Genomic DNA, 22,793 nt, shown 5'->3' with positions numbered 1-22,793 from the left:
TCGTTCAAGTCGCTCGTAAAATGCGAATATTTCGAGTCGTCCAAAAGAAAAGGTTGCAAGTCTTCCGAGATCAGGAGATCCGTATCGATAAAGCGGCTAAAGAATGGCAGGCAGACCCCACAACGGATACGAGGGGCGAAAAGAGTGTGAATTTCGAGTCAGCCAAGAGATTGAAAGCGATGCGGAGGTCGCACAATATCTCAAAGCTCGACTGGCAAGATAATTGACGTACATTTACAACAGGAAGAAAAAGAATCGAACACGTTCAAGGAGGGACATGATGTTGAAAGTCCAAGGCGAGATTTGCGGGTCTGGCCGCGTCAGGGTTTATCCACCATGCGCCCGAGCCGCCCCCCTTCGAACTCTCCTGATGTTTCAAAATCTAGAACGGCGTAGTTAGTCGCGTCGAGTGGACTTGGGGTTTTGAAGTTGGAGCGCGGTCTCTCTTCCAACAAGATGTAGCTATAAGAAAGTCGTGATTGAGCTGATGATCAACGGACAAAAGAGGAGCGCACGCAGGCAAGGTCAAACGAAGCCCATCCCAGCAAAAAGGATCTCCCCTCTCTGAATCGAACAAAGGACCTTCTGATAACAATCAAGCAATTACAGTCAGACGCTCTAAACCAACTGAGCTAAGGGGAGATGATGTCAGAGGTCTCAAATTTATCGTTAATAATCCTTTTCCAGATGAAGCAGCGATGGCAGCTTTATGACGGTGACACGCCCGTAGGGTCATTCGCTGAGTGCTATGAAGGGATCGTAGGCTACATGTGGGGTATCAAAGACTTTTGACACACATTACTCGCTTCGGCTGATGTCTATATATCATTCTGGTACTTAGGGCATTCCATTGTCACAATTGGTGCTCGAATGAATGTGCTTGAAGGCATTTTCTTGATGAAGCATTTCACAAGAGTGAAAAAGCGCCCTAGCTCCTGGCAATTCGATGCTGACCAGTCTAGAAGTTTAAAGATAGCTTATCAGAGTATGGTCTTCGATTTTCTCAAGTCAAATATGTATATCTCCAGACAGTGTAGATGTAGTTCGAGGTTGGAGAGAAAAAGATGGCCGAAAAGTATGCAAAGCGGGAGACCCTGACAAGAGCGGAGAAGTGGAGAAGTCTCGAAGGACGCCTTGGCACGGTAAGAAAGTGGTCTTGAACAAAAAGTAACGAGGGCCACCTTCAACATGACACTATCATCATCATGGCCGACTCGAGTGAAACCAAGCCAGCTACGGCGCCTATTGTGGACGATGCGCCCAGCAACGACGCAGGTGAAGGAAGCTCAGACACCAAGCAAGAATCCCACAGCGATCGCAAACGCAAGAGATTCCAAGACGACGGACTCAAATTCGGCCGCGGTGGTAAGAAGAGAGATATGGGCAGGAACGCGTGGTCGTAGGTATTGCGCACGGAGAACCTTCACCTGCGCTATACTAATCCCCTTCCAGGCGAGAGCAACCAGACCGTAGATCTCGCAACGACGAAGAAAAGAAGAAGCCCCGTCCTGAAAACTCGGTCCTTCCTGCACCTTTCGCACAGGATGAGATTGCCGCAGAGGAGCGCAAACCCAAGCGCAAGGTCGCCGTCTTGATTGGATACAGTGGTACTGGTTACAAGGGCATGCAAATCAACACGACCGAAAAGACGATTGAAGGCGACCTCTTCACAGCTTTCGTCCAAGCTGGAGCCATCTCAAAAGCAAACGCCGATGATCCCAAGAAATCTGCACTCGTCAGATGTGCTCGTACCGACAAGGGTGTCCATGCGGCAGGAAACATGATCTCACTCAAGTTGATTGTTGAGGACCCCGACATTGTCCAGAAGATCAACTCACACCTATCACCGCAAATAAGAGTCTGGGGAATCGAACGCACAATCGGAAGTTTCAGCTGCTACCAAGTCTGTGACAGTCGTTGGTATGAATACCTGATTCCATCACACGCATTCTTGCCCCCGCATCCCAGCAGTTGGATGGCAAGAAACCTGGAAGAGGCTGCCGATGAGACAGGTGACCGTGAAGGTTACGAGTCTCGTCAGGCCGAGGTCAAGGATTTCTGGAAGACCGTTGAAGAACGTGACATCAAGCCTATTGTGGATTCTCTGGATGACGACATTCGTGATATGGTCCTGCAAGCCATTCATGAGCCCTCCGATTTCAACCCTGACGGAGAACAACAAGACAAGCAAGAGGAACAAGTCAAGCAGACTGCTGAACTCAACACATCAGCACCTGCAGATGCTGACTCCAAACCGGAAGCTGCTGCCGAGACTGCTGCTAACACCGACACTCCCATGCCTGACCAGCCTGCCACTCTTGAATCAACAAACATTCCTACCGAACAGAAGAAGCGTATTGAAGTTGCTGTCAGACAGCTAAAGACTGCCTACAATGCTGCTCGTCGTGCTTTCCGCATTCCCGAAGAGCGTATTGCCCGTGTGCAGGCTGCTTTGGACTCTTATGTCGGCACTCGCAACTACCACAACTTCACCATCCAAAAGACTGCCAGGGATCCCTCAGCCAAGCGCAACATCAAGTCTTTTGTCTGCAACCCGCAACCCATCATCATCAACGGAACTGAATGGCTGTCATTGAAGGTTCACGGTCAATCCTTCATGATGCACCAGATTCGCAAAATGGTTGGTATGGTCGCGTTGACAGTCCGTTGTGGTACTCCCATCGAGCGTATCGTTGAAGCTCAGGGTGACCTCAAGTACAGCATTCCCAAGGTTCCTGGTCTTGGTTTGTTGCTTGAGCGTCCTGTCTTTGACAGCTACAACGAGATTCAAGCCGTCAAGCATGACAAGGAGAAGCTTGACTTTGGCAAGTATGAGAAGGAGCTTGAGGAATTCAAGCAGAGAGAAATCTACCAGAGAATCTTCGCCGAGGAGGAGAGAGACAACACGTAAGTTTTGGTTGATGCTGGTCTTACAATCGCAATGCTAACACGATGTATCAGATTCCACCTCTTTTTCAACCAGATCGACAACTACAAGGAGCGTCATTTCTTGTACTTGACGTCAAAGGGTATCGAGGCTACCAAGGGTGCTGGAAAGCTTGATGAACAAAGAGCAGTCAAGTCGCAGAATGATGGAGCCGATGCTATGGAGATGCAGTAAGCGACCTGCAATGCGCCCTACGCACACACAGTATGGCAGTATGCCTGCGCTCGATTCGCCATTGAATGGCAGAACAGTGACCGCAGTGCCGCGTTCAAAAGTTCAGAAGTTAGACTGAGTTCCGATTGTCGCGGAAGAATATCAGTCTTCTTATCTTGTCATCTTCCAGTCGTTCTTTCTTGTGCTTGCTTGATTTTCGTGGCTGGTTCTGTGATTCTCGAAGGATTTAACTAACGCTAGAATTAGCCGAGGCTCAAGGCAGCAATGTGACATTGCTTCTTCAGGGCAAGTGCTAACCACCCGGTCAACAAAGACAAGAGCATGCTCTTGCAGATACATATCAAGACGAAAGACGCCACTTCTCGACGAAACGCCGAATCTCTGATTGCTTCTCTCTCCTCACTGACACAGTCAAGACCGACCATGGATACCGAATTACTTATCAAACTCGAACGACTGATTACAAAAAATGCACGACTCTCCTCCCACGCCAGTGTGACCTCCGTTCTTCAAGATCTAGGTACACCGACTGTCTCTCTAGCTATCCTGGACGGAGAAAAGATTTTACCACACTGCTTCACTGCCGGCAGCGATGACACCTCCACTCTTTTTCAAGCATGCTCGATATCCAAGCCGGTCGCCTCTGTACTCACGTTTAAACTTATTGAGGCTGGAAAACTTTCTCTACACGCGTCGATAGCGGAGTACCTTCCGATCAGCGCCATAGAAGCACTGGAAACGACAGCAACAAAAGGAATGGCGAGATTCATCACAATCTCTCAACTCCTAAGCCACACTTCTGGGCTCGAAACATCTGGCTCGCAAGGCTTTCCTGGGTATGATGTTTCCAAGAATGCGAATGGGCATTATCGCGCTGCGTTGCCTGACCTGGCTGAGGCGTTGGAGGGACAGTGGCCGTCGAATACTCTCCCTATTAGACTCAAGGACTGGCCAGGTCATGTTTTCAATTACTCGGGTGGTGGAATTGGGGTGTTGCAATTGATCATCGAAGCTGTGATGGACACGCCATTTACGGAGCTCATGGATCAGTATGTGTTCAAGCCGATGGGTATGAAGAGGTCGACGTATGTCATCCCCGAGGAAGAAGACTTGAATGAGAGTACAAAGGAGGACAGACAGGGAAGCGGCAACTACGCAAGAGCCTACTACAACGGCTACACATCCTGTGAAGCGGCCCATCGAGTCAACCCCGAACAATCTGCCGCGGGACTCTGGACCACACCCTCCGACCTCTTGACCCTCGTATCAGCTATCCAATCCTCACTGCACACAGACACTGGCTTTTTACCCAAGACACTAGCAGCTTCCATGCTTAAAGAGGTCCAATCAGGAATGGCTCACGCCTGGTTCATCACGCCCAACCACTTCGGCCACGGAGGAAGCAATATGCCCGGTTGGAAATGTAACCTCCTCGCCTCTTTGACCAATAAAAGAGCACTCGCTGTGATGACAAACTCAGCAGAAGGCGCAAAAGTGTTTTGGAAAGTCCAAGCGGCTTTGTTATATCTTCTTGGATGGGAAAAGGCGAGCAATTTCTGGTACGAGAGGAACTGTGTTGTTCCTTTTGCCGATGTTGTCGCTGTCACCCCTTATAAAACGATTTTGGCACCATGGAGCGGAGGTTGGAAGGAGCAAGAGAGGGAGTGGATGGTTGAACTCGTGTTTGAAAGTTGCGTGCCTTGGTTAAAGGTAGGACAGATGCCAAAACAAAGGTTGTGGATTGCTGCTCATGCGAAAGGAGAGTATCAGGACGGGTCGAAGATAGTAGTAGATCTGGTGTGTAAAGGCGGAGTGGAGGTGTTAATCAGATTGGTGGAGGATAAGGAAGGTAAGCCTATGATGGAAATGTGGAATGGAAATACTGGGTCTGTGGTCATGATGGAGAAGGTATAGTGATATGTATACCAGGAGGCAAAGATCATACCAGAAACCGAGCTCTAAGTCTGGCGAGATGTCCTTGTTGACTTCCCATCAAAAAGCAAGTCTAACGTCCAGTGAGAGCAAAAACGTATACTGGCACGCAGTCATCGCCCCATAACATATTCTGCCAATATCCAGAACTGCAAATTTCACAAAACTCCCACGCTCTCATCTCCTGATCAGGACGGAAGCTCATAATTGCGATATCACTCAAGATCACTTCAATACTTCAGGAATTGTTTATAGCCTTCTCGCTCTCACAGCTGCTGATAAGCTCCGATGTATTGCTATAGAGAAGATTAAGCCCGACAGTGTCATTATACACGATATAGAAATGCTGGAAGGCTGCATGATTTTTCTCTTCTCTTGCTAGTCTCCCCATCTGTACCATGGAGATTCATACGTTTTCTCATGATGTAGGTATTGCGTTCGCTCAACTGGCACTGCTGCCAAAACTGCAGAACTCCAGCTTCGAGAATGTTCCTACAAGTGGATGGAGCATAGGCAGGAGTTTTCGATAACGTGGAGATGTAAGATTTGTGTAGTAGATGGTGAAGACATCAAGGAGATATTGGAAGAAACGGCTAGAGCGTTGAAAAGGGATATGGGGATATGAACTGGCAAGTGTGGAAGGCATATAGCCAAGGTGTGGGAATGGGTTATTGCTGAGCTGAATGAAGGCAGCGAGTAATCTGGACAGGTGGAGAGATCAACAGGCCTACGCACAAATTCATAGAACTTTTGGAATTCCTACAGATTCACATCGCCGCTTGCACGGAGCTTAAGAGTATGAAACTACAAGTTGCTTGGCCTTGATGAGGAAACAGCATAGTTTGGGAAATGTTAAGGATAATTTGAGCTACAGAAAATCGTGGATATATGGACATGAAAAAAGACGAAATATGCTCCGAATCACAATTTCAAATTCAAGCCTTGATGAAAGGGATACCAGTCAACTTGTATCCTGCTTCGCTGAGCTCCGGTGCTTTGCGAGGCTTCCATGTGTTGTGAGGGTCGGGCTTGCCATCACGCATGGGCTCCAAGAAGGCCTTGATGAAGGGCTGGAGAGCCATGGGCCAATGGCTGTGACCGTCCTGTGCCTCGAAAAGTGCCTTCTTGCGGATCAGATCTTCTTGGGTTGCTGTTGAAACGGGAAGCATGCAGACGTAGACGACGAATCTGTCAATGTCTCTGGTAGGAGAAGCGTTGTAGTGAGGGCAGCGAGAGTCCCCTGAGTGAAATTGTTAGCCGGATGCGCGAATGTGTAAAATAGAGCACACATACAAAGAACGAGATCACCAGGCTCAGCGTTGACCTTGACCCATTCGTAACCCCTGTCGGCCAACCACTTGAGACCAGTCTCCTTGAACAGGTACATCTCATTTGTCCATCTGAATTCACGGTGTTCGTTCCTGAAAACGTTGTGATACTCCTCACTGACCTTGTGACCTCCCTTCAAGACCAGAAGGCCACCATCCTCGGGACCATTGGGCAATAGATTGACGAAACCTTGTACACAGCGCAGACCACCACGCTCCGGGTCTTGATCTTGGTGAGGCCAGGCAGCATTGGCGGGAAGATCTTGACGGTTGGCGAGAGACACATTGACGGCATCGAATGAGCAGATCAAATCCTTGTCTTGGTAGAGGGTGGCGAAGACATCAATAACGGCGGGCTCTGAACGAACAGCCCATGTGAAAGATTCGTGGGTTGCTCCATATGCTTGAAGGAGACCCTTCTGGTGAATGATTGGCAAGCACTCCTCACGGATGGTAGAAGGGTCGTCACGCTTGTATCCGAGACCGAAGCCCTCAAGCCATGTCTTGATGTCGTTTGCGTAAGCGAGTGCCTTTTCCTTCTCGACAACATCCTTGACTACACAGAAACCGTCACGAGCAAGGTCTGTTGTGAGGGAATTAGCACAAGTTTTATCATATGCAAGCAATCACATACCGTCGCGGAAGTCGCCATAAGTCTTTGACTCATCCAGAACATCGAGGACGGGGGTATCGTGGACAACACAAGGAGGAATGGCGTGGACAGTGGCTTTGGCATCCAGCTTGGGAGCCTCATTGAACTCGCGCTGGACAGTGGTGGTCATAGTAGCGGTGGCCATGTTTGTTTGAATTGAGGAAGATCTCAAGTAGGCTTGATGAGATAGTGATCAGACGAAAGATAGATCAGAAAAGAGGACTGGGCTTGCATCTCAAATATCATCTCTGGCTTCTAATAGCAGTCAGTTGCTATGGACTCGGTCGCGCTTGCCCGGTGGAGGTCCGTTGCCTCAAAGTACACGCAAAACACTCGCCCGAACTCAGCCGTGGGCAGGAATGACCAGATCGGCGAGTTCGGTCAGCCTCCGAAAGCTGGATTCGGTTCGGCAGCACCAAACTGTGAATGCGGGGTCAGACTGCGCCGAGATGGTCTCCGTGTTTGTGTGTTCGGAGTAATGTCTTCTAGGCTATTCGGAGCATCTGAAGCTTTGTTTATAATGCTAGATGCAGCCTTTCTGAAGATTGCAAAAAACCCAGCGTGTCGTTGTCGTTCGTGTGTTTCTCGAAAACAGGCCCCCAAGATGGTACGTGCTCAGAATCCGGGGCGTGGGGTGCGGAGGTGGGGTTTGATTGGACAAAAGTCATGGCGAATATGCAACTCCGCACCAAACACTTGAAAAGAGCGACTGTTCATGAATTCTGTCCACCGCAGAGTGTCTGCGTATCTGGCTGACCTGCCTTCAACACCGAACTCGCCCGTGTCCACATCCCGTATTATAACCACGAAATACGGGGTATATCGAACCAGGTTCTACCAATTCACGGTAAGCTAAACTACAATGGCTTGATCGAGGTCTTTTTACAGGTGAACTGGAAAGTAAGGAGAGTCTTTTCTCTCAAGAATGCTGTGTACAACGCCGTTGTCGAGGATTTAGACTGGCGGGTGGCTGGCCTCTTGTGTTGTCTCCAGGATTGTCTGTCGGACGCGCCCACAAACTTCGACATAGATACTCCTCTTGGCGATTGCCGATAGAGGGTAAACCTGAAGATAGACCACATGCAGGACCGGACCAGTTGTGGAGACATCTACCCCATAAGAGACGCATATTGCTCTCCCCAGAATATCTCTACCCCAGGATCATTTCATTCAACCCCTCAAAGTCTTCTACCTCATCTTCGTTGTTGGAAGGCGATCTGAATCTCAAGATCGCTCCTCACCCTATACCCCTGTCATTATACACAACACAAACACCATCACAATGGACAAGTCGAACATGAGCCATATGGAAGTCGCGACTTTCCCCGACTCTCATGTAGTCGACTCTTACGCCGTCGATAGCAAAGATGAGCAAGTTACAGTCATTGGCACAATGGGACAAGATCCTGATCACAAGACTCCTGTCTCTTGGAGAGCCTGGGCCATTGTAGCCATTTGCGCATTGGCAGCTTTCCAGGTAGACACATCATCCATCGATGTGGACATGCATAAACTAACATACCCATTAAGAACACATACTTCGGTATCGCCCCTGCTGCCAATCAATATGCCATCTCTGGAGCTCTGCAGGGAACTGCAAGTGAGAGGATTTGGATCGTCCAGGCTGGAGCCGTCCCTGCCATTGCGTTCGGTCCCATCTTCGCCATCATCAGTGATGTTTACGGAAGACGTAACATGATACTTTGCGCGTGGGTTCTCTTCGCTGTTGGCTCACTGGTCTCCATGACCGCCACTAGCATGACTGCTGTAATTGCTGGTCAGGTCCTCTCTGGTGTCGCATCTGGTATCTCCGGTATCATGTTCGCTGTCGCTTCTGAGGTTATTCCAGGAGCATACCGTGCCTACGGTCAGACCATTGTCAGGTTTGTCGAGCCATATGCATCCCACCAGACAGAATATCATGAACTGACCTTCTCGCTAGTTGGGTCTCTGGCTTATCCTCATTGGTCGCTCTCCTTCCCATCGGAGCTGCCACTACTGCTGACCCCGTCAATGGCTGGAGATGGGTGTTCCGCATCAAGTTCATGCTTGAATGTCTCATCGTTATCGGCTTTGCAGCGCTCTATTTCGTAAGTAATTTCACCCTCGATTTTGTTCCTTCGCTGACCACTTTTCCCAATCCAGCCCCCTCCTCGTACTGCCGCTAGCAAGCAATCTCTTGGACAAAAGCTCAAGGCTCTTGATTGGATTGGTTACATTCTTCTTCTCGGAGCTCTTGTTCCATTTTTGATGGGCTTCGCATGGAGTGGTGACTCAAACTATGGCTGGGCTAGCAAGACTCATACTGTTGTTCCTGTTGTAGTCGGCGGTGTCCTCTTCATCGTTTGCTTGATCTATGGTATGTTTCGATCATCACAACATAAATTTGAAGCCATACTGACTTTGATTCCTAGAATGGAAGGGCACAAAGACCGGCTTCCTCGACCATCGCCTCTTCCAGAACGGACGCAACTTCCCCCTCTGCATGATCCTCATCGCTGTTGAAGGTTCCCTTTTCTACCTTATGAACAACATCTACCCATCTCAAGTCAACGGTATCTGGGAGACGCCCGGCACCATCAAGGCTAACGCATACCTGCTGCCCTTCTTCATGGTCATCACTGTCGTCTCGCCTTTCCTGTCTGTCTACGTTACCAAGTACAGAGATGTCAAGTGGCCCATATTTATCGGATTCATCTCCTTCAGCGCATCTGTTATTGGACTCGCACTTTCAGGCACGAGCGGAAAGCTTGGTCTGGCCTTCAACGGTGTTGGAGGTCTCGGTTTCGCTCCTGTCCTGATCTTGATTATGGTTTGGGTTCAGGTGAGCATACCATGTTGTAATGATTCAAACAGAGAACTAACAACAACATCTACAGAACTCTACTCCTCCCCTCTTCATCGGTACCGCATCAGCTCTCACCATCTCCTCTCGCACACTCGGTGGTACTGTCGGTCTCGGTATTGCAAACGCCATCTACGGATCTCTTACAAACACTCAAATTCCTGAGGCTATTGGTATGTGATAGTCAATTGAGCTGTATCAACTATTTGCTAACAGTTGTTCTACAGTCGCCGCAGTCGCTCCCCTCGGTTTCAACCCTCAACACCTGGGTCAACTCATCGGCTTCTACTTCTCCGGCCAAGGTCTTGACAAGATTCCTGATATCAACGGACAAATCCTCGGTGCCGGCCTCGAAGCTCTACACAAGACAGAAGCACACGCTTACAAGATTGTATGGCTGTCTTTCCTGCCCGGTTGCATCATCGCCGCTGGTATTTGCCTCTTCATGCGCAACTCCAGCGAGAGAATGAACTGGGTTGTTGATGCTCCCCTCGAGACCAAGCCTGATGCACTTTCTGCCAAGGAACAGGCGTTTGAGCTTCATCCTCCTACCTTGAATGATGATATCGAGATCGAGCGGGTCGAGAGGAGATAGCTTCGCTGATCTCTGCAATATTCGCCGATGGATCTAGTCTTCGGTTCTACCATGTACACACTCTGTAACTATGAATTTATGTTTTGATATGACGACCTCATTATTACTTTAAGCCTCGTGATGTATCATGCACTGATCGGCAATGAGTCAACCCTAACTGCTAGTCAACGCCAGAGGTTGCCACACTGCACCAATAGTGTCGCTGACTCCTGTCACTCTACAGCCTCACAGGGGCATCCTCGTTGATGGCATCTCAAGGTCGAGATCGTCAAGCGTGAGTCCCAGTCCGCATGGCTACAACTTTGTAAACATAACAACCATGACAACGAACAACCATGACAACTAAACCCAGAAGCAAGCTCCTCCTGAGCAAGCAGTGCAAAGCGACTCAAATCTAGACCAGCAATGCCGCACCACCCGGACGATCTGTGAACCTGATGCTTTACCGGTTTGTTCGTGTCTAGACTTGTGAAGATCGATTCTAGTGTTCTGTCAAGAGCTCACCCATGCTGGACCGTGTGTTGGAGGAAGGTGGAGGAGATTGTGGAGGGCATTGACTTGTGCTTAGATGGCCCGACGTTCTCCACGACAGGACGGGGAAAGTTTGGTCTCTGACACACATCATGGAGAGAACCGCCTGGACTCGAACATTCTCACAGATAAAAGAAAGCTGTTAGGTCGTTGGGAGGCTTGGTCATTCCGAGAGAAAGAGTCAAATTTGATGAAAGCGTGCAGGATAGTCATCCTTGATGGATGACGCTTGCGTACCCAAAAGTATTGTGCAGTTTGATGGCTTCGATTGTCCGAGAATGAGATGCTCAAGGGAGAGAAGACTGTAGCTTGCACTACCGATAGCCTTTCTCTTCTTGCAAGGATATTCACAAGATGATTAAGAGCAATATGATTTGAGCGAAACTACAACCGGAAGTCTTACTCACTTTCTCTGAACGATTCAGTGGAAGCTTTAGTGAATTCTTCGAACAATTACATGCGAGCTAAACTCGGATGGATAGTCGAATTATCTGCTAGTCGTAATGTCAAGCCCCAAGTGTTCTGGGAAAGAATGTTGAGACACTCACACTGCTGAACGGAGAGTTCTGATCAGACGCAACGTCACCATAAGCTTAGGAAGTTTGATCAGGGAGTTGCACATGGTTGTTAGCCATTTTTGGTATTCCGCCTTTAGTTATTTGCCTGTCGCTACTTCCTCAGACATAACAAGCTCAACGTAGCAGGCAAATGGATGTAGTGTCATGGAGGGAGAGTCTGTCTTGTTGTTTGAATGAGTAATGAAAGGTCTGCACTCTCTGTGACTATCTTTTATTACTCAATCCACCATCCGAGGTACTCATCTTTGTCATCGAGAACAACATCATCTTCCTCTCCTTGCTTCAATACTGTTTGGCCTCAATTCCCTGCACCTAAACCTCGCTTCCCTGTGTCTGGATGTTGGGCACGATGATCTTGATGACACCAGCATATTCAACATGGTTAAAGCGCACGAGCAGCACTTTCTGCTTCAACAGATCAATCGACTGCTCCTGAGTATCTTTGATCAGATCTTCCGTGCCCTGTGCCGATGCTCTTCCAATCTCTTGCAGGTTGTCGCGCATGTCAAGACGAACAGACTTCTGGCGGTAGTCTTCTCCTGCTTCTCCTTGGATGTCGACACGTAATTTTTGGATAGGACATTTAGCCGCTTCTGCTGCTGCGAGAGTGAGTCCCAACGTCTCTGCCATAAAGTAGGTGTACAAGACTTTGTGATTGAGAAGCGCCTTGCGTCCGAAACTTCTGACTCCGTTGTTGTACTTGCAATCACCGACACCGACCTCGACGCTGTTGCCGTATCCTTTGATGTTCTCAAAGACCTTTTGGAGGAGGCTTTGGCATTGACCTGATCGGACAAAGGCGTTGTCGAGAATGCTGGCACTTTCCTCTTCCGAATCATCGCGCATCTCTTCTTCCTCGTCATAGGGATCCGTCCAGAGTGTGGGACCGCCTCGGGATCTGTGCTTGGTCATACGGACGCCGTCCATGATGACTGCCGTGACATGTTTGCCGAAGAATGGGTGCGCAGTAATGTCCACCAGTGCCTTGACGCTGTACGAAGAAGCAACGTGGAAACGGCGTGAGAAGAACACTTTGGCAAAGCGATTGTTGGCGGCCTCTGACATAGACTTTGATACAAGACGGCAAGGAGCCAGATCCTTAAGGTCGAGATTGTTGGCAATCATCTCAAGCACTTCGCTAGGTAGGTCTTTGATGGCGGTAGCCACTGCTATTGTATGTTAGTCATGTACAAGCACAGCGAATGGAACGATCAGAGGATACATACTCAAGCCTTTCCTGTTGATGAAAGTCTGGAGTCTGTTGAGAGATTTCTTGCTCTCAATCAGATCTTCCTCCAGGCCGTTCCTACGCGTTAGGCTTTCTGCGTACTTCATCTTGAGTGCGGTGTTCTGATCAAGTGATTGCTGCAACTTTGCTCTGAGATCCATGTGGCTCTTGACGCGGACAAGTTTCAAGGCGTGCTGCTTGTTGATGTCGTTGTCGCGCTCTGACAATTGAGCGTGAAGAGTCTTGATGCTCAAGTCCCTGGCCGAGATGATGTCTCTGAGGTCGTCCTCTGTCATCTCTTTCTCTGACAGCTTGTGTCTGAGGGAATTGGCAGTCAAGTCACTGCGCGTGTTCATGCTTTGTGTTAGTCGGTCTTGCAGTTGGTCTTGAGATTCTGTGGCGCGCAACTTTTCCTTCTCTGTGACTGAGCTTCGAGAGCGCAGATCTGGCTTTCGAGAGTTGCAGCGTGAGAAAACGTTCAGTGCATAAAGTGATGTCTGTGGAAGTGAGAAGCTGTAAAGGAGCGTGCCGTCACTGTCGCGCCCCTCGACAGTATTTTTGCAGACCCTCTTCTCGACGGCTGCCACGAAGCGAACTCTGCACGAGCAAACCAATCTCACAATCTCACAATCTCACAATCTTCAAACGACACGACTGATGACGTTGTACTGTGAACAAGTCCTTCCAGCAGCCTGATTTCCATAGCTCTCTCACTTGGCATTCTGAATGATCCCAGTAGCCAATTCACCTACGCAAAAGCGACTCACTTTCACACCAAATCTCGACCCTTTTCATCTCAGCGCAGCTTTCCTTCAACCACAACATCATCCAACCAACAACATGAACGAGCCAGAGCCCAGATCAGCAAAAGACGCGCCTCACGTGAAGAAAACTCTGGAACATGCGGATGATCTCTACGATGTCCCAGGTAACGGAGAGCATGAATATCTCGTAGAAAGCTATGATGTTCGTGAAAGACTGCTCGTCATCAGTGACCAGATTGCCGAGACTGCAGCCAACAAGATCAGGCGTGTCTATGAATACTTTGATCCGAACCAGGAGGGTGTTTGGATCGATGTTCGGGATGTCTGATCTCCGGAGAAGATGTTACAGATACTAACGGCGTTCATTTGAGGGTGGAAGTCGAAAGAGAAGGACTGTTCAGATCGGCACAGGAGGGAGATATCAAGGAAGGAGAATGGACTTTGTACCGCTCGTGATTCAGGCAGCATCTCCAGCACCAGCAGCAGCAGCATCAGTCTCGGAGCCTAGCAGCTCCTCCAATCTCGCAATACTTTTCGGGAAGTACTTCTCCACACCATACTCCGCAAGGTAATCCCTCTCCTCTTTCAAATCTTGTAGCGCCACTGTAACCCAGTCGTTAACGCTTTCTCTTCTTTCCCTTCTCTCTTCCCGTCTCTCGTTTTCCCAAGCCAGCTTCTGTCTTTGCAGCTGTCCATACTGTTGTTTGTTAGGCCTTCCCGTCTTGAATTCACCCACATCGCCATCCGCTCTCGTCCATCTCTTCCGCACCGTAGGCAACCCCTCCTGTCTCTTCGCCGGCGCCTCTTCATTCCTCCCTTCAATCAACCTGACCAAGATCCCATCCATTTCCTTAAAAGGCCCTTCACTATCCCCAAACCCGCCCATCTTAGGCGTAGTATCGCAATCCGTATGCGACGCATCCGCCACCGCCATTGCCATATTAAACGCATACACCAACCCTCCCTCCATCTTCTCCAATGCATTTACAGCTTTCAAGTGTTTGGAAGCCATATCTGCATATGTATCTGTAGTGATGGCTCGGCTGTTCGGGGACATTTTTCGGACTTTGGCGTCGAGGGATTTGAGAGCGGTTTCTAGTGCTTTGATGGCATCTTTGTATGTTTTGGCTACTGTGGGGCCTTTTGTCGCGGTTGCCTTTTTCGCTGGGGTGGGTTTTGTGGTGGATGTGGTGGTCTTCTTGACGGGAGCTTTTCTTTTGGGTGCGGCGCGGGATGTGGATTCGGAGGCTGAGGAGTCGGCGTCTGAGTCGATGTCTATGGCCGAGTATTGACGTTTCGTGGCTGCTCTTTTGGGTGGCATGTTTGCTTGGACTATTGGTATGAGTAAGGTTGGATTGGAGAGAAAAGAAGAGAAGGAAATTTCTGTTTGGGAAGGCTCGAGGGAGTCAAGCACTTGCCCTGCAAGAGGAGGTTGGGAAAATGAGGGGTACGCGAATCCACACGCGAGACTGCCACGAGGCGTCGTCATCCCGAGGAAGATGAATTAGAGATAGGTTCTGATATTTTGTATTTTATCATTAATCATGTTGCTGTGTAACGCTGTCATGCATTCATTGATCTTCATCTTGTCCATGCTTTCTGCCGACCATTTCTCCATGCAGTACTTCGTCATGTAGTCTCTCATCCTCATGCAATCTCTGTAGCAGATTCGTGTCTCGTATTGCAGCACCTGCTGCTTGAACATCCCTTCTTGTTCGGGGCCGACAGCTAGTCCTCATTGCGACTGCCTCATCTATGCGACTTGTGCGTCTTCTTGGTGTCGGACTCGCCGTGTCAACAGCTAGCTGCAACCGTCTCCGAAGGCGAGATCTTGCAGTGCTCCTCGATGTCCTTTGGGCACCTCAAATATGTGAGAGCGGACCTGTGGCCGTGTTGCTTTGCATAGGGACAGCATTGCGCCTCGCGATCATGTCTCCACCACATCTCTCAAAGCTTCAGCGCTTGACTGACACGGCTGAAACAGTATTTATCTTGCCCATTGAGATCTTCTTCTCTGCCTCCACCAATCTCTTTTGTGTTTTCGAGAGCTTGCTCTTAGCATCGGCCAGGTCGAGTCGGAGTTGTTCGATGATCTTGTCTTTCTGCAGCAGGAGATTGGATCCGGGACTGTAGGCTTTCGATTTGACAAGGGGAGCTGATCGGTTTGCGATGGTCTTCTTGACGCGTGCTTTTACGACAGGTGCTGTTTGGATTGGTGTGAACGTCTGAGGGGCAGCGCGTGGGCGGAGTATTCGTTTGGCTTCCTGGCTCAGACTTGAGTCGGCGGAGGAGCGCTTGCGTTTCAGGAGAGGTTTGGGTGGCATTGTGGCTTTGTGATGCAGTTCTGGAATGTGTAGAAAGAAGGAGAAGGCGTTATAGAAGAGTTTTGTGTTGTTGATTAAGAGCTTGACATTTGGGAAGACGCGATTTCCTCGACGCGAGATTTGCGCGGGACGTCATCATCCAACGTCTTCTTCAACATTCTCCTTTCGCTTCCTTGACAACCAACGTTTACACAACATCTCTGCATTAATCGTTCCCTCGATCTCACTACGTCTGTCCGGTCTTTGTCCTTTCCAACTTCACCGTCATCTTTAGTACGGGTAAGTCTATCGACGTTGCCGGTCGTGCCGGTCTTCTGTCTACATCGTTATGTCGATTGGTGCGCCGGAAAGCTCAAATGCCCTATCCGGGTAAATTATGCCTGGAGGTGAATTAGCATAACCTTCACTAGCATGGGCCCTCCTCGGGCACCCGACGTGACATCTTCCCTTACCTTCTTCAACATCCGGCATCCACGTGTCGATATTCAATCCTGTGTCCTCATCACGAACCTTTTCAACCGTCGGACTCTCGAAACTATTGAAATCTCCGGGATAGAAATTGCATTTTTGGCGTACTGCGATCGCTTTATAGCCCTCCAATGCTCCAGCGCCGAACCTCTTCTCTCGATTGTCCCAGAGGTCGTCTGTGAAGAAATCGCGGATGAACTGATTGGGTTGTCAGAAACCTTGCAACATCACCACCTTGCTTGGGCATGACTTACTTTCATAGGCACCGCGTATTGAACGTTTCGATTAATCCCCTGCTTCGCACGACTGGCACTGACAAATTTATCCCAATCGTCATGTTTCTGCACACCTGGCCATGGCGCTGCCATCATGCCGAAAGGCATTGTGTCCACAGATGGATTGGCACTGATGGGCCCGATAGTGACGCCATTAGTGATGACGGCCTCACACGCGTATCCCTCCTCTCCTATTCTTTGGTCGTTGGCAAATGGAAATATGTCTTCATCTATCGCCAAGGTGTTCAGGAACCAGACGTGTGTCATTTCGTGGACCAGGCTCATAGCCGCGTGATATCGTACTCGCAGAAGTGAGGATTCATCCTGAGCTGCTGGGTTGTACCGACTTGCTGCGTAACCTGTGCCGCCCGAAAGAATATATCGAACATTCGTGTCGATACTCACAATGCATGCATACCTAGCGTTCCTAGTTTCAGTACTTCATTTTCAAGAAAAAGATGGGTTTTACTTACGTGCCTTTTGTTCCTCTTAGCCCGATTTTCTTCTCATCGACACTCGTGCACGCGAACATTCCGCCCGTGTCTTCCCAACGGAATGTCACATAGTTGGCCAAACGTTCCATCTCGGCCGATGTTTTGGTTCTCTCAACCTCTGAAGATCTCCCCGTGTAATACACATAGCTCCCTTTTGGCATCATTCTGGTCCCTGGTTTATGGTGCAAAGGGGATCCAAGCGCATGCCACATGTCCAACAAACTGGGCATTTCGAGCATCTTTGACGCAACACGCAGTATAGGCTTCATAAGTTCGTACTCGTAATCGCTTGTTTCGACCCAATTACCTCTTCTGAAACAGGGATGTATGCCGTTATGATCGCCATGCAACTTCAAAGCGCTTCTGTCCTTGTTCGCATTTGCCATGTGGTTGGCCTTCAACCTGAATCGACGCGAGATGAAAAGAGGATTGGTCGTGTTTATGTTGATGCAACCCTTTCTCTCCAGTTCGTCAGGAGTCACGTGTGCCAGAATGGCACTTACACCGAACCATGGAAGAAATTCTTTATACTTGCCTGTCGATTTGTTCAGTTCCGGGATATGACGGCGTTCGCGCAAACCGGGAAAAGGATTTGCACCCAGCGCAAGCACTGCGGATGACGCCTGATCGAAAAATACACGTCTGACATGTTCTTTCGCCGTCTTTGCTTTCCTCTTGTCAGGTACATTTCCGGCCAAGTACACGATTGGATCGTGGCACCACTTCATTTTGATTTCCTTGGGTACACTCGATGTGTCGAAAGTCAACGGGTCATAAGTTGATTCATCGAAAGGGGGTAACGGGTTCGGCGTGGGTGATGACGAAGCTGGAGGTGACATGAATGATAGAGACGACTTGAATGATTGAGCTGACGGGAATGGTAGAGGTGTGTGGAACAAGGTCTTCGAGGTCGAGATTGTGCTCGGATAAGCTCCAGGTATGGGAAGCTTTGGTGTTCTGGGAGTTCGACAGGGGCCACCGGCAGGGGGCGGTACAAGCCAATTGTAAGAGCCCGACATTGTTGTAAACTACACGATAAGCTTATGTCAATTCAAGATGTGGTGATATGGTGAAACTCCAAGAGACGAGGAAGGGGCCATCAGGCAGAGGCACTGCGCAAATCAACCCTGTCAGCTCTTTGTTCTCCGGATCTGGTTCCGTAAGAAAGTCTTCCTACCCGTTTTGAGGTTGAGGTTGGAATGTTGAAGGCTGTGTTCTTTGTTCTCTGGAGGTTGGCTGCCATCTGCGCATCGCATCTAGTTTGGACGATGTTTCGCGCTGATATATTGATATGGCATATCATCAGACCTACTCGATCAACTCATGCAACACTTATCCTGTGCTGGCGAAGACTCTAGCTCCTCATCGGCATCTTCTTCCTCCTCATCTTCATAGTCGTCGCTTCCGTCCCCCATATCTGTATCTCCTTCTTCGTCCTTATCTTCTGCTGGATCTTCCCCTGTAAATAGTCCTTCTCCATATCCCGAATCTTCTATATCGTCTTCCGCCGTTCTATCTTCTTGCGCCTCTACTTCAATGGTATCTTCTTCTTCAATCCTAGCCATTTTCGCTGGCCTGGGTATTGTAGGTATTTCTTTGCCCAGAGCTGACAAAGCTCCATCCGCGTAAATGATTCCTATCGTGACCTGAGGAAATGCAGCATCAGGTTCAATTTCGGGATCGTCCACATCAATTCCAGTGGCTTGATCACGCTTCCTCTTGACCCTCGGACTTTCTGGTGGGAAGAACTTTGTTTTGCTTATTCTGTGGCGTAGACCGACTGATTTGAAATTGTTTAGAGCTCCTTGGCCAAATCTTTCCACGCGATGATTCCAGAAATCGTCGTTGAAAAATTGCTTTATGAACTGGAGGCAGTCAGAGGTAATATCGACCAGATTGTTATTGGGTAGAGCTTACTTTCATAGGTACTGCGTATCTGGTGTCGAAGGGGATGCCATACTTTGCCGCGCTTGCTTTGATCCACCATTCATCGGAATGATGTGCTCCGGGCCATGCACGTGCAGCCATACCGAATGGTAGAGTGGGTAGTTGCACGTTGACTTCCAAAGGCGTTATTATGTTACCTTTGCTTATAGTAGCTTCGCCTTCAAATCCTTCTTCTGCTATCCTGTGATCGTTCACGAATGGAGTAACGAACTCGCTTCGCACGTTGAAGAACCAAGCGTGGCTCATCTCATGCAGGATGACGAGTGCTAAGTGAAATTGCAAACGCAGATGAGCATCCTCGCTTGAGGCTGCTGGGTTGTATTTTGTTGGCTAAACAAGGTCAGCAAACATGTCGTTCGATGCAATTTGATAGACATACATCGTATGCCGTCCCTCCTGTAAGTATGTATCGGTATCTAGACTCGAGTTCAATGGTGCAAGGGTGACTAATTAGCGCAATCAGCACTACTTCCTCAAGCTAGAAGAAAGGTTCCACATCCTTACCTTTCAGGGGTTCCTCTGAATCCCGTCTTATCCTCAATCGAATGTGTAATCGCATACGTACGCTCATGCGAGAGAGGAGCCCACCGGAATTTGATGAAATCGCGTAATTGCGTCGCTTCCCATTTTGTTTCGAGCCTGTCCAGGTGTGTAGATCTGCCTGTATAGCAAATTCGATGGGGAATATTTTCATCGTCCAACATCTTATTCGCCGGACCAGTGTGTAATGGTTGTCCTAAAGCATACCAAAGATCCATGACACTTTCCATCTCCATCACCTTTGTTACTATCCGTAAGGTAGGCTTTAGACATTCGTAATCTCGATCGTCTGTCTCCAAAAAGTTGGTTCTTTGGAAGCATGGATGAATGCCATCGTTATTGCCGATGACCTTTGCCTTGGCATGTCTATTCGTATTTGCTGTCAAGGCTGTCTGTGTATCGACTTTGAATTGAGGCGAGACAGGCAGGCCATCCGATGTTTCCGAGTTGACACAGCCCAATGCCATGAGTTCGTCCGGTGCTAAGAAAGATATCCATTAACATGACCATTGCTGACAAGGTAATGAGTATGAAGAATCAACAACTGACTTATGAAATGCAGGAAGGCATTATCTCCCATCCAAGGCAAAGTATCATCATACTCGGGAGTCATCTCTCCTAACAATGGAATGTAAGCACGAACCCTCAATCCAGGATATGGATTCTTTCCCAAGGCAAATACAGCCGGTGACACTGAGTGACCGTTCAATCGTCTATAAATTTGCTTTGCCGAGGTCGCATCCTTTGGGTCAAGTTGTGTGCCATCTCGAACATACAGATCTGGTTCACGGTCCCACTCTTTACGTAAATTTTCGGGGACATCTTCCGGATCAAAGGTGGAAGGGTCAAATGGAGGCAATTGCAGCGTTACTGTATAACAGTTTGATGAAGTTTCATCGACCTTCATGGGAGAGTCGTTCCGAAAGTCGGCCATCTGATGCGAATACTCCAGAGGGCCTGTTTCGTGGAGGAAACTTCAATGCTGACATAAACTGTAGTGATCCGATAGCAAGACTGGACATCAAGGCCGAGTTGAAGTTTACATGATATGGCATTGTGACTGACATTCCCAGACTGGCTTTTTTTCAACAGCTCTTTGTTCTCCGGATTCGAGGGCCTGAATTATTTCCATAGTTTATCCGCTTCGGGTCGAGAGACAAACCCAGGATCCATGTTCGAAAGGACTAGCACGTTTGCTCACTCTCATCTTATGAACTGCTGAATGTTCCTATCCAATCAACATTAGAGGACTACATTGTGCGAATTTGTGTCGATCGATGATACATATCTCGCCAGACCCATCTGTTCGACTCCTTATACGATTGATATAAGTTGTCCCTCAGTCTCTGTTCCCTCTTCCTATCATTCTTCTCTCCCCTCCCTTGTGTCTTCCAACTTGGTCTTCCTCTCCTGCATCTATATCCTCCCAAACATTCTAAGCTTCTTCCGAGCCCGATGATGAACTAGAACTATCAGACTCTCCATCCGCCGTATTTCTCGATCCAACTATCGCCACTTTCTTCGGCACACCAAAAATCAACGCTTTCATCCTGTTCCCTTTATTCTCTCCCTCAATCTTTTCCTCTGCAAAAGTAAAAGCCTCGTGTCTGTAGACAATCGCTGGTTCCATCAGGTTTGGTAGAAACTCGCCTACATTGTGATCATCGTGCTTGTCTACAGTCGGGCTTTCGGATGAATCAAAGTTATTGCGACTACTGCTGAAGAGCAGCCGGACACCTACCACTGCGAAGTTTGACAGCGGTATCGTCTCATATCTCATTTCTCGGCCTTCCCAGAACTCGTCGCAGAAGAACTGACGGACATACTACATGAGCACCATCAGCATTTTCAAGTTTTCATCAAGTTTGGTGATTATCCTACCTCCATGGAGACCATGTATTCGGTCTCATGTTTCACACCGTCTTTTGCAAAACTCTTCTTGATCAGATGCGTGTAAACATCTCTGGCGGCTCCTGGCCATCTTCCTGCTGATATACCGAAAGGTGATGAAAATATGACTTGGTTGGCCATTAGACAGCGTAGGTTCACGTTCGCGTTTATCATGGCTTCTATTACATGTCCTTCTTCTGCAATTCTTTCATCATTGCAGAAGGCGTCGATTTTGGTATCTATACTTGCAGTGTTGAAATCTGACGTTTAGATACGGTTAGCATGACTCTGTGAAAGTATAACCTATCGCTATGCTACTATCGTATGTGTCTACTCGAGTAGAATTTCAAAAAATGGTTAATACTTACAAAAAGCATGCGCGAGCTCGTGTAAGATGGTGTTCGCGGCCAGTAGTTGTATTCGCAAAAATGCAGACTCGTCTTCGGCTTCTGGATTACAGAGGCTAGCGAGCATCTCTTTGCCATCTGTAAGAAGATATCGCCATTCGTCGTCAAGTTTGATTTTGCATGCTCGGCTTTTGTTCTAATATTAGTAACCAATATTCACCACTCAAATAGTCTTGCGACGACATCGACTTACGAGACACCGTTCGGTCTGAGTCCTGACGTTTTTAATGGACTCGTTATCGCAGAAGCCCCTGAATCGTCGCCGCTCATCCATGTAAAATACATAAATTTCGCCATTTTGATCGTTTCAAGGGCTGTCTCAGCTCTATCCATGTGCGTTGATCTTCCAGTATAATATACCCAAACATCGCGTGGGAACATTTTCGTTCCGGGTTTCTTGTGCAACTTTGAGCCAAGTGCATGTAGCATATCCAGCACACTCGATGTTTCCAGCATCATTGAGACAATCCTTAGAGTCGGTTTGAGGTGTTCGTACTCCCAGTCTGACGTGTTGCGGAACTGGCGTCGTCGCAAAAGGGGATGAATGTTCTTCTCACTGCCAGGAGACACCGACACATTCCTATCTTTGCTCGCCTTTGCCGCTGCCGCATAATCGATCCTAAATTGAGGTGATATAGGCGATGTATCACTCGTATCGATATTGATACAACCCAGATCTAGCAATTTCTTGGGCGTAATAAGTTTGAGGATGTAGCTCCTATCTCCCATCCAAGGTTTATTGTAATCGTATTCGGGCGTCAATCGGTTCGACGCGTACCTGCGCTGCTTGAGCACTGGGTAGGCATGCTTGCCCAATTTGAAAACCGAGGGAGAAACTTGTATAGGTACGAGTCGCCTACAATACTCACGAGCA

At 48.6% G+C, this 22,793-nt stretch overlaps 11 protein-coding genes across 11 annotated transcripts; 4 read left to right on the top strand and 7 right to left on the bottom strand.

Moving 5' to 3' along the window:
* Positions 1-1,205: 1,205 nt before the first annotated feature.
* On the top strand, positions 1,206-3,121 carry M438DRAFT_337933 (pseudouridine synthase; the record flags this gene model as incomplete). The annotated part of the gene is made up of 3 exons (XM_029904056.1): positions 1,206-1,399; positions 1,453-2,907; positions 2,962-3,121. The coding sequence occupies 3 exons, from the start codon at positions 1,206-1,208 to the stop codon at positions 3,119-3,121; spliced, it is 1,809 nt and encodes a 602-aa protein (XP_029757729.1).
* Positions 3,122-3,282: 161 nt separating this feature from the next.
* M438DRAFT_75398 (beta-lactamase) lies at positions 3,283-5,074 on the top strand. Its single transcript, XM_029910299.1, has one exon. It carries the CDS (start codon positions 3,443-3,445, stop codon positions 5,033-5,035), a length of 1,593 nt encoding a protein of 530 aa, XP_029757728.1. The 5' UTR covers positions 3,283-3,442; the 3' UTR covers positions 5,036-5,074.
* An 859-nt stretch (positions 5,075-5,933) lies between these two features.
* M438DRAFT_324352 (uncharacterized protein) lies at positions 5,934-7,163 on the bottom strand (the record flags this gene model as incomplete). The annotated part of the gene is made up of 3 exons (XM_029903052.1): positions 5,934-6,293; positions 6,347-6,964; positions 7,016-7,163. The coding sequence occupies 3 exons, from the start codon at positions 7,161-7,163 to the stop codon at positions 5,989-5,991; spliced, it is 1,071 nt and encodes a 356-aa protein (XP_029757727.1). The 3' UTR covers positions 5,934-5,988.
* Positions 7,164-8,426: 1,263 nt separating this feature from the next.
* On the top strand, positions 8,427-10,473 carry M438DRAFT_279585 (MFS general substrate transporter; the record flags this gene model as incomplete). Its single annotated transcript, XM_029901094.1, has 7 exons — positions 8,427-8,510; positions 8,564-8,916; positions 8,976-9,123; positions 9,179-9,392; positions 9,448-9,857; positions 9,913-10,051; positions 10,106-10,473. The coding sequence occupies 7 exons, from the start codon at positions 8,427-8,429 to the stop codon at positions 10,471-10,473; spliced, it is 1,716 nt and encodes a 571-aa protein (XP_029757726.1).
* Positions 10,474-11,517: 1,044 nt separating this feature from the next.
* M438DRAFT_75366 (uncharacterized protein) lies at positions 11,518-12,758 on the bottom strand. Its single transcript, XM_029910298.1, has one exon. The coding sequence runs from the start codon at positions 12,705-12,707 to the stop codon at positions 11,895-11,897; it is 813 nt and encodes a 270-aa protein (XP_029757725.1). The 5' UTR covers positions 12,708-12,758; the 3' UTR covers positions 11,518-11,894.
* Positions 12,759-13,536: 778 nt separating this feature from the next.
* M438DRAFT_337928 (uncharacterized protein) lies at positions 13,537-13,902 on the top strand (the record flags this gene model as incomplete). The annotated part of the gene is made up of 1 exon (XM_029904055.1): positions 13,537-13,902. The coding sequence occupies one exon, from the start codon at positions 13,537-13,539 to the stop codon at positions 13,900-13,902; it is 366 nt and encodes a 121-aa protein (XP_029757724.1).
* On the bottom strand, positions 13,864-14,933 carry M438DRAFT_348033 (uncharacterized protein). The gene has a single exon (XM_029906043.1). The coding sequence runs from the start codon at positions 14,893-14,895 to the stop codon at positions 14,032-14,034; it is 864 nt and encodes a 287-aa protein (XP_029757723.1). The 5' UTR covers positions 14,896-14,933; the 3' UTR covers positions 13,864-14,031.
* Positions 14,934-15,086: 153 nt separating this feature from the next.
* Positions 15,087-15,949, bottom strand: M438DRAFT_348031 (uncharacterized protein). Its single transcript, XM_029906042.1, has one exon. The coding sequence runs from the start codon at positions 15,896-15,898 to the stop codon at positions 15,530-15,532; it is 369 nt and encodes a 122-aa protein (XP_029757722.1). The 5' UTR covers positions 15,899-15,949; the 3' UTR covers positions 15,087-15,529.
* A 358-nt stretch (positions 15,950-16,307) lies between these two features.
* On the bottom strand, positions 16,308-17,046 carry M438DRAFT_348030 (uncharacterized protein). Its single transcript, XM_029906041.1, has one exon. It carries the CDS (start codon positions 16,906-16,908, stop codon positions 16,594-16,596), a length of 315 nt encoding a protein of 104 aa, XP_029757721.1. The 5' UTR covers positions 16,909-17,046; the 3' UTR covers positions 16,308-16,593.
* A 1,130-nt stretch (positions 17,047-18,176) lies between these two features.
* Positions 18,177-20,556, bottom strand: M438DRAFT_337924 (uncharacterized protein; the record flags this gene model as incomplete). Its single annotated transcript, XM_029904054.1, has 7 exons — positions 18,177-18,247; positions 18,466-19,000; positions 19,053-19,412; positions 19,462-19,528; positions 19,587-19,721; positions 19,830-20,103; positions 20,172-20,556. 7 exons carry the CDS (start codon positions 20,554-20,556, stop codon positions 18,177-18,179), a joined length of 1,827 nt encoding a protein of 608 aa, XP_029757720.1.
* A 332-nt stretch (positions 20,557-20,888) lies between these two features.
* Positions 20,889-21,897, bottom strand: M438DRAFT_348029 (uncharacterized protein). The gene is made up of 3 exons (XM_029906040.1): positions 21,881-21,897; positions 21,504-21,772; positions 20,889-21,447 (listed from the first exon to the last, which is right to left on the bottom strand). Exons 2-3 carry the CDS (start codon positions 21,651-21,653, stop codon positions 21,058-21,060), a joined length of 540 nt encoding a protein of 179 aa, XP_029757719.1. The 5' UTR covers positions 21,654-21,772; positions 21,881-21,897; the 3' UTR covers positions 20,889-21,057.
* Positions 21,898-22,793: the final 896 nt, after the last annotated feature.

This window comes from Aureobasidium pullulans (genome assembly GCF_000721785.1).
Source record: "Aureobasidium pullulans EXF-150 unplaced genomic scaffold scaffold_18, whole genome shotgun sequence".
NCBI lineage: Eukaryota > Fungi > Ascomycota > Dothideomycetes > Dothideales > Saccotheciaceae > Aureobasidium > Aureobasidium pullulans.
This window is presented reverse-complemented; position numbering and strand designations above follow the sequence as displayed.

Bases quoted from the DNA above. Each gene is read 5' to 3' on its own strand.
- M438DRAFT_348030 (XM_029906041.1), bottom strand. From the start codon at position 16,908: ATGACACACGTCTGGTTCCTGAACACCTTGGCGATAGATGAAGACATA.
- M438DRAFT_348033 (XM_029906043.1), bottom strand. From the start codon at position 14,895: ATGCCACCCAAAAGAGCAGCCACGAAACGTCAATACTCGGCCATAGAC.
- M438DRAFT_348031 (XM_029906042.1), bottom strand. From the start codon at position 15,898: ATGCCACCCAAACCTCTCCTGAAACGCAAGCGCTCCTCCGCCGACTCA.
- M438DRAFT_75366 (XM_029910298.1), bottom strand. From the start codon at position 12,707: ATGATTGCCAACAATCTCGACCTTAAGGATCTGGCTCCTTGCCGTCTT.
- M438DRAFT_348029 (XM_029906040.1), bottom strand. From the start codon at position 21,653: ATGGCCAACCAAGTCATATTTTCATCACCTTTCGGTATATCAGCAGGA. The intron at 21,448-21,503 runs GTAGGATAATCA...GTGCTCATGTAG, and splicing joins AATACATGGTCTCCATGGAG to TATGTCCGTCAGTTCTTCTG.
- M438DRAFT_75398 (XM_029910299.1), top strand. From the start codon at position 3,443: ATGCTCTTGCAGATACATATCAAGACGAAAGACGCCACTTCTCGACGA.